Genomic DNA, 9,956 nt, shown 5'->3' with positions numbered 1-9,956 from the left:
TGACCTCAGTTGGCCCTCTAGGTGAGGTTGACCTACTGTATACAATGGCCTGTGGACCTTCATATATATGGTTACCTATGTAACCATTTTTTCCCCAAGAGATGCTGCTGTTTTGGGAAATATAGTTAGTGCGAACAGTGGCTCATTCTCCTCTGCTGTTGTGGCAGATTTTGGTAAGTATACAGCCAAAAGCTAACAAAAAAACAAAAACATATTGTTGCTGAATGCTTACATTTATTTAATAAAGAAAATCACACAAAAAAATATGTATTGAATGTTTAAAAGATAAAAATAAAAGTATTACCAATCTTTTGTTCACAGAGTTGGCCAATACATTTGTCTTATGTTCAAAACAACCGCTGATATTTCATATGACAATTCTAATGTGATTTCTGTCAAGACCTAATTAGCATGCTATTAGTATTAACTAACATAACTAACATATTATGCCAATTAGAAGAAAATGTAATATGGTGAATCTAGTTGTAGGAGTTATGGCCTTTAAAGTGGGTAACATGATTAAAACTCCATTCGGCCAGTGAAAACCACATTTGACGAGGTCCTTATGTCATGCATTTATGACATAAATGCACCCCAAGCTAGAATCCTACCCCTAGACCTGAAAAGGGTTTCGTAACAATAAGTGTGAAAAGTTTCAAGTCTATGATTTACCATGTGAAGAAATTGTTGGATGTATGGAGGAGGTGAACAACAGCATTAAACAAATGTTGGCACCAACATCTCTTATTCTACATCTCTCAGTTGTGACCTTGACCATTGACCTTTCTGACCCAGAACTTAATAATGTCTTCAGGGTTGCGTACTGATCATTTCCTCCAATTTCCCCGAAAATCTCAAGTTATCTTGCTAACAATCAAACACACACAAACAGACACTTTTACAATACCCTGCATTGCTGTAGGCGAAGAAAAATACGGAAGGAAAAGAATCAATAGGGGCTTAAAATACATAATAATAATAATAATAATAATAATAATAATAATACTAATAGCCTAATAATAATAATGCAAATAATTTGGTAATATAATAATGTTGATGAGTCAAATGACAGTTAATTATGAATATTAACATATTCTTTCAAAGCCTGAAACCAGTGATAACACCACTGGTTCTTTATAGGTGTGCTCAGCAGGAAGGCATCAACTGTTTTAAATAACATAAAGTAACAATGAGAGACAACCTATTTCTGTTCTAAATCACCATAGTCTGTCACACATATAATATCATAGAATTTACACAGTTATTGACACAAAGAAACTGAACACATTATCCAAATTTAAGTTTTCAACAAATGTGTTTTCAAATACACCCTAATGCACTCAATCCAGGATCCATTCTCTCACTATTCCATCTGGGTGGAGCGGAGTCATTAGTAGTCAGTGTTGATCAGCCATCTGATCCAGCTGACGTAGTTCCTTACTTTGGTGTACACGCCTGGGTAGTATGCGCTGCCACAACTGATGCCCCATGAGACGATGCCCTCAAATCTCCCATTGCAGACAAGTGGACCACCTGAGTCACCCTGTATAAAACCAAGAGAAAGGATACCTGATGAACAAAGAGGTCCTCCCTTTTGTGAACAAACACCCCGTAAAGTATTGTTCTAGGTACTCCAGTGTGGTATATAAAATTATATGTGTTTTTCATCTCATTCAAAATGTGAGATGCAACATACATACATACATACAGTACATACATACATACATACATACATACATACATACATACATACATACATACATACATACATACATACATACATACATACATACATTAGTTAGAGTTACAACAGAATCATGATGCTGTTAACCAAATTGTTTCTGTACCTGGCAGGAATCCTTGCCTCCATATGAGGAACCGGCACACAACATGTTTTCAGTGATCCTGCCCCAGTAGTAGTATTTACACCAGGCCATGATTTGTACGTCCACAACACGTAGTTCAGCAGAGAGGTAGTAACTGTAGACATGCGTAACACCCCAGCCGCTCACTCTGCAAGAGGTGCCGGAATTTACCGCGGTGCTTTCCTCAGGCAGCTGGACTGGCCAGACGTGGTTATTGAGCTGTGCTGGTTCACTTAACTGAAACACAAACCAAAACAAAGAGGGCTCACCAATGAGATGCTAAAGGAATCTGACTCAGAGTGATCAGATATAGTCCAGTTGCGCTTACCTTCAACATCATGATGTCATTATTGAAGGTTTTGTACGCATAGCCGTGCAGATGTATCTTGGTGACATTGAGGACCTGCTCAAAGCCTTCATCCGTGGAGAGGCTGTGCTCACTCAACACCACCCTCATCAGAGAGGCCCTGAGGACCAAACCAGATGAAGAATTGGTTAAGCCTTTCAGGTCACTATAAATCACATGGCCAAAAGGTCTTATATTCATAGGACGTGCACGCAAAGCACTATAACTAATGTAATTCACCACTGTTGTCATTATAATTGTAATGTGTGGACTCTTCATTATAGTCTTTATAGTTATACAGTAGTTATAGTGTTTGGTGTGGACGCCCCATATCCCATTCATTATGACTCATGGTATAATTGACATTACTGCTGACCATTCAAATAACACAGTTTTGTTTGATTTTTGAGAAAGCAACTGGATTCAGTATGTTATGAAAGTCATTTTGCAGATGCTTTTGCTTGAGTAATCCAACATGCTGAATCAAATTTCACAGAAACATTTTGTCATGCTTTTAAAAGCGTGGATTGATTTGAAAGGTCTAGTCCCATGGAGAAAAGATTGATGAACTAAACTATGTCCTCAGACATGGTTGTGGGGATGTCAAAAAGAAAATTGCAATGTGCTCTTTAAACTTAAAGAAATAATAATTATACAATGAGCACTGAGCACAGAGGAAAAAACGACATTAGAGAACAATATGTATGTCTTCTTTTATCTTGTTGAACCGATGATTTGAGTTTGCAGTCATTCGAATAGTGTTTATTCATACGCTTCTCCACCCAGCTCTCATTGAATTCTGTGCATTCCATCAGGGCTCGTTTGCCTCCCAGTGCATAACCTAACGTTATCTCTTTCCTTCTTAAAATAAGGAGCGACTGGATTCAAGTGACAACAAGCAACTGCTTATCAGATTTTAGTCACACTGTAGGGCTACTGTAGGTCCCAAATGTTTACAAAATGTTCAATTAGATGTTGTTGCCAATGTGAAATGATAAATAGGCCTATTGAGTAAATACATGGCCCATTTATGGTCTAAAATGTTATCAGAAGCTATTTCTGGTTAGATTAAATATAACAAGTACAAGGGGCCATGTTATATCCATCCACTAAGTTGAAATGAAAATTGGCCCAGTCGTTTTTCCAGACAGACAGACAGACAGACAGACAGACAGACAGACAGAGCACCAAAAACATAACCTACTTGGAAGAGGAACTATATATAACATTTAAAAAATGCCACCCTTATTTCAACAGCGTACAGTGGATTTAACTTTCAGAAAATACAGCAGGCCTATACCAACTTTTCCTCAGAAATGCCTACACTACAGGGTTACAGAATTTTGAAGTTACAGCCTTGACTAAAGGGAACTGGCCATAGCATAAGCAAAGGGACACCAGTGCATCCACTCCAAGGGGAGTGAGAGAAAAACACATGACAGCATGGTTTCTTTTGAGGTGAACTTACCCACCTCTGTTTCACTGAAACTTTCCCTCATCAGCCGACCAAAGCCAGTGGGCATCAGGGGTGGGCTACAGCACATTCTAAAGCAGGGGTTCTCAAACTTTTCAGCTCGAGATCCAAAAGATACATTTGGTGTGTCCCTGGGACCCAGACTTAAAAATGAGAGTGGACAATGATGTTGAATGCTGAACTGTAATCTATAAACAGCATACTGCTGTTGATCAGCTCTTTGACATGCACTTCAAAGCATTTGCTCACTATAGGGCATAGCATCTCTGTGTATCTATAATTCAGCAATGACCAGTGTGGTGATGTCACGCAATGTTCTAAAATACATGGCAGGAAGGCTAGCCGACAATATACGACGATCCTCCTAGAGTCAGCAGAGCCTGTCCCTGTGGTCACGAAGAGCGCTGCTGAAGAGGGGAGGGTTGATCAATTAAAAATCTAGGACTCAACCCCCTCTTGTGTAGCTGGATTCTGGACTTTATGTCAGAGTGATGCCAGGTCGTGAGGATGGGTGCCAACACCTCTGCCACCCTGACACTCAACACAGGAGCCCCTCAGGGCTGCATCATGAGCCCTATAGCAGGCTGAGTCTTCAGTCATTGGCTTCTTTACATCCAATTGGGAAACTTAATCCTGTAGTTGTGAACACCCAGGAGACTGCTGTAGTGGTGGGTGGTGGAATTCACACCTTGCTTCATATCTCTAAAGAGAGCCATTGATACTCTTTTAGGGAATAGCTCTGAAAATAAGTAATGGAACTCTCTTTTTAGGAGTAGGATTTCAGCGTGGCTGAAATAAATGGAAGAATGTCAGGGGATACAGATTGGGGAGTTGATAACATATAAATTATGGTTGATTATGTCAAGGTTCCAAAGGCTCGCTCAACTCGAGGACAGTCTGGAAAAGTTCATGAATATACTGGGTGCAGATTCAGATAATACTTAAAAAGGCACGCAGGCCTTTGTCAGTGTAGTATTTTGTTACTCTTCATTTATATTATAAATTCTATCATCATTTATCAAATAAATGACACCCTCTTTCTCTTTCTTCTCCTCTCTCAAACAAACAAATCCAGTCCAGATCGCTGACCAGTGATCACATTGCTAGTAGTATAAGTCAGTACTCACGGCCTCCAGCAGTGGGCAGCAGACACCACCCACTGGCTGTGGACCAAGGTCCCTCCACAGTAATGTCTCCACACGCCTCTCCTTACATACTGCAGAGAAGCCTGATAGCCAATGGAGTATGGTTTAACCTCCTCTCCACCGATGATCCTGTCGCTTGCAAGTGTCTCTATGGGCCATAAGGAGAGTATACAGTCAGGCATTTGGATACATGTTTCACGTGAGTTCTGCTGAGTTAAGTTTCAGAATCAGAATCAGAATCAGGTTTATTGTCATATCACAGGTTTACAAGGTAAAAAAGTGGGTGAAATTCGTTTTTGTACAACACTCCCATCGCAACGTTAAATTCCGTAGAAAGAAGAGTGGGGAGAGAGAAAAAGAAGAGGGGTAGGGGGTTAAGTGGGAAGGAGATCAACAGAGAACAATAGAAGGCCAAAAACAAGTTTCTGTATGTTTCTGTAGGCCTACTGCTGCATAAATGGTGTGATAGTTTTAAATATTTGCCATCTCACTGCGAAGTTGTGAGGGCCAGGCATCATATGTCCTATACCTGACCACAGTCACATTAACTCAACCATTGTGCAACTTTAGTTTGTGCTTTTATTCCCATGTAGGTCACTGTCACATGTCCTTTGAGAGCCTTTTTCTTTTCTTTTCTTGTTTACATATTTGCCACGCCCCATCTGGCCATCCCGCTCCCTCAGGTTATTGGGACATGCCAACCTCCTGGACTACATCCCCAACACTAAGAAACCAACCTGGGGTGACAGGGCCTTCTCTGTGGCCGCCCCCAGCGAGCTGGGAATGAGTTGGGCCGCCCCCAACTCATTCCCAGCTCACATCAAAGCTGCCCCCACCCTCGCCACGTATAAACTCACAAACTTAGACTCACATTCCCTACCTAATCATAATCCCCTTCTTTTTTTCTCCTATAGTTTTTAACCTTTTAACTAGTTTTCTTTTCTTTTTATCAAATAAAGTTGTTTTTATTCTGTTTCTGTAAACATATCATCCGACATCCTGCACAACACAATGGAGCAGGTCTATAGAAACCTGCCTGAGTCTTTGGCAGGAGACTTTGACAGAGATTAATAAAAGGTTTAGAGACGATTTTTCACACAAACCAGTAAAATATCTTAGGTGGTAATTGATTCATGGAAACTGTTTTAACCATCTTTAAAATGTATTTGTTAAAAATAGACATCCAAATCAAAATGCAAAGAAATTATGAAATAAATACATTGATTGAGCACAACCAAGAAGCTTACCTGTTAAAAGGAGAGAGAGTGGCAAAAGCAGCAACAATGAAGACCTTACTATCTGACCCATTTTTCAGTCCACCTGTAACATAATAATCATGAATTATAGTAGGTATAGATTTACAACATGACAATCTTTTTGTGTTGTATCTACAGTACTCGCACAAGGAACTGTGATATTCTGCCAATTTTACCATGTACCGTAAGTATATTTGACATTGTGTCTTGTTAACTGACTTGTTTCCTTTGTTCCTTACTCTATTCTCTATTCTTACTGGTATTTTTGAAACTGTAAAGCATTTGGAGCTTGTACAAAAAAAAGATTTTCAGGCACTCTTACACCTGTAAACTTGTCATGTGACGATAAACTTCAGTTGAAGTTGAATCAGAATCAGAATCAACTTTGTTGTCACATCACATTTGTTATTGCGCAGGCTCCATCGTTTTGTTTTTCTTTTCAGGGAGCGGGGGGGGTCAAGGAGAGCAAGGAAAAAAATAAATCAAACAGCAAAGAGAAACGTAGGATAGGCCTCAACATGTCGAGGAAAGTTGAAGTTGATAGCCCATCCTCAAATTACTCATCCTTGATATCTCAACAACAAAATGACAAAATCGTTGCCTAATAGCCTCAAATCTACACACTTCCATCTGTCTATTGATGGCATCTCCTTCCTATTTGCTAGTTTTTAGTTCAATGCCGCTAATCAAGTGTCCAATCAAATGTATCAAAAAGGATCAAAATCATATTGAATGACAGGAGTCAAGCAATTCACAAAGTCAGAGATACAATGGTACAATTATAATGATACAATTGTAAAGATTTACCACATATAATCCAACATATGCATGCACCAACCTTCAAGATATCTCCAACTGGACTATACACCAAAATCCTCCATGTTCCTTATATAGTGTAACTGATCCATATCTGCTGTACTTTTGTTAAAGTATCTTTTTATCTCGTTATGAGTTAGGGACATCCCACAAGCGAACAATGTTGCTGACCTAGTATGTGACAAAGCCATGGTGTCCTACTGTTGTGTCTACTGTATTATAATCTTTTTTCTTTTTTTTGGGTCGTATATCTTGGGATATATTGTTGACTGGAGGTAGCTGGAAACTAAACACCGCCAAAGTCATCATGCCCAAAGTATGAGCAGAATAAGAGTTCATGCTGTAGCTTTATTGTTATAATGGAATTGTTTCGAATCAAATCGGTATAAGGGGAATTACAAAAAGTGCGGTGATTATAAAAAGTAGAGAAAGTAAGGCTTGCATTTCATGTTTTGCATTGCAGGACACAGCATGAAATTAACATTTTGTTTCTTGTACTTGTATAAGTTAGTGACAAATAAAATCTTCTTGATTCATGGTTTTGTCTGCTCATAAGAAGTTGTGTCTTAATTATGCAACATAGACCTTGCAGTGAGCCATGTTATAATGATGGTCTGAATTTCGGTTATGACTTCCGTCACTCAGTCTTACATGTGCAAACAAAACAAGGTACTGTGTATAGCGGTAACAGAGAGCTGGAGCACTGTTTGGGTGAGGAGCAATATGATTTCCCCGGAAGGTGCTCTTTGGCAGGGAGCATAATGGAGCACATACAGGCTGTAAAAGTGAGTCAAGTGATGCAACAGTACTGTTGCATAACTTGACTCACTTTTACTGCCTGTGCACATTTGTGTAGGACAAACTTTAACATTATTTAGATTAAGATCATTTTGATATATGTCTGTCTAAGGAAACAACAAGAGAATATACAAATGTGAAATAAGATCATAACTTGAAGACAGCCCTCTCTCTGTCTGCAGAAAATAGAGCCTACTATAACTGTGACCCAATTCACACCATCGTGTCTATTTTAAAGTTCTATAAATTCTCCCATTATTTCTATTTTAATACTTAGATTTTCTGATATTTGTACCTGTTCAAGTCAACTTCAACAGAACAGTGTCAAATATAAACCGTACTCACAAAAAGGTGAATCAATAGAGTTGCTTCCACCCCCTTCTTGGGAGTGATGAGAATTACTGTTGGAAGGACCATGTTGACTTGATATCAGACAGTCTCAAAATCGGTGGGAATTATCAGGAAAATCTGTCCTTTCCTAAACGGAGCCTGTTTACTAACTTTATGTTACAGCTTAGTATATCCTTGCCATACCTATTTCAATATTGTGTGGGCCAATACCTATCCCACTTATCTACATAAATGACATATACTCCAAAAAAGGTTTGTTAGAATAGCTTCAAATTCTAATCCTACTAATCCGTCTCCATCTCTATTTTCAACTCTCAAGATATTAACTATCTTCAACATAAATATCCTTCAAACATGTATTTTCATCATTTTAAGACGAAATATCCGAGTGTCCATCTCCCAGACCACTTCCAACTGTAGGCCTACTTAGAGTGTAATTCCAAACTTCATTCATAATTATGTTACTAGGCAGGCAAACTATTTACATGTCCCCAGATGTAATACCACCAGGGGGCAGTTCTCTATCAAATACAGAGGTGTCTCCTTGAGGAATGCCCATTTCCACCTAGTGGCTATCATATCTTGCCTATCTGCATATAAAAGCGTTATACACCAAAGTAGGTAATTAGAGGATAGGCATCAACACTACCGTTATGAGCATTTTATAACAGTTCCACTATTTTGTTTATCATGCAAGTGTATGTCTTAGGTTTTTGTTCTTTTGTTTTTGTTTAGTTTTTCTGTTTAATGTTCTTTTAGTTTTTATCTTTTAAGTTATGTGATATAATGCAAACAGTGAGGTTCTCTCCTTCTAGGATTTATTACCTTACCTGCACAACAATATTCTGTCTCTGTCACCTCTTTCTCAGGGAAAGAAGTGTGTGTGTGTGTGTGTGTGTGTGTGTGTGTGTGTGTGTGTGTGTGTGTGTGTGTGTGTGTGTGTGTGTGTGTGTGTGTGTGTGTGTGTGTGTGTGTGTGTGTGTGTGTGTGTGTGTGTGTGTGTGTGTGTGTGTGTGTGTGTGTGTATATGTATGTGTGTGTGTGTGTGTATATGTATGTGTGTATATATGTATGTATGTATGTATGTATGTATGTATGTGTGTGTGTGTGTGTGTGTGTGTGTGTGTGTGTGTGTGTGTGTGTGTGTGTGTGTGTGTGTGTGTGTGTGTGTGTGTGTGTGTGTGTGTGTGTGTACTGTATGTATGCAAATATGAGGTTATTCATTACACTTTACACACTGTACACAATGACATAATGACACAATGACACACATACTTGTATGAGCGTGACAGATACATCTCTTGCCCAGGCCTATAGCTTCCGCCACAGTATGGGCGGAACACAAACCTGAATCCCAGTCACATCATTACCTAACAGCATCTTAGGTGGAGAGGAACAGCTATGTTACCCCACTCCCTTCATGTGGAGCACTGTAACCTTGTATAGTCAGACATTTCCAATGCTCCCTCTACCATCAAGGATTGAAGGTAGAGGTCAGTACGTACAGTACTTTAGGAAGGAGGAAGGAGGAAATAAATACCTTTACAATGAAGGGGGTGCGGTCATTTACCACACACTGTGCAATGTGATCTCCCTATCTGTGTCAAAATGACCTGTCTGAACTTCCTTTCGGGCCTTCTAAGCACTACACTCACATACCTCCATCTCACAAGGGAGACTGCTTATGAACTGCTCCATCAGAAATATCTCCTTCAATTCCTTGGAATTAAAATCCTCACCTCACTTGCTACTAAACGCCTATCAATGCTATGCTATCTCCTGCTGGCAATACAGATACCCCGCCATATGCCATCAATAAAGCCTTTTTAAGTTCATCATAATATATACATTTTCCTTTTTCTCCCAATTTAGTTGTTTTTATGCAAATGTCCAATGTACAGTACA

At 39.2% G+C, this 9,956-nt stretch overlaps 1 protein-coding gene across 1 annotated transcript; it reads right to left on the bottom strand.

Moving 5' to 3' along the window:
- Positions 1–364: 364 nt before the first annotated feature.
- LOC311053698 (trypsin-3-like) lies at positions 365–6,150 on the bottom strand. The gene is made up of 5 exons (XM_084069369.1): positions 6,078–6,150; positions 4,813–4,978; positions 2,194–2,332; positions 1,848–2,102; positions 365–1,543 (listed from the first exon to the last, which is right to left on the bottom strand). The coding sequence occupies exons 1-5, from the start codon at positions 6,136–6,138 to the stop codon at positions 1,391–1,393; spliced, it is 774 nt and encodes a 257-aa protein (XP_083925495.1). The 5' UTR covers positions 6,139–6,150; the 3' UTR covers positions 365–1,390.
- Between the last annotated feature and the right edge of the window lie 3,806 nt (positions 6,151–9,956).

Source organism: Gymnoscopelus microlampas (genome assembly GCF_963454915.1).
Source record: "Gymnoscopelus microlampas genome assembly, chromosome: 10".
NCBI classification, from domain to species: Eukaryota; Metazoa; Chordata; class Actinopteri; order Myctophiformes; family Myctophidae; genus Gymnoscopelus; species Gymnoscopelus microlampas.
The sequence above is the reverse complement of the archived record's forward strand: the minus strand, read 5'-3'. Positions and strand labels throughout refer to the sequence as shown.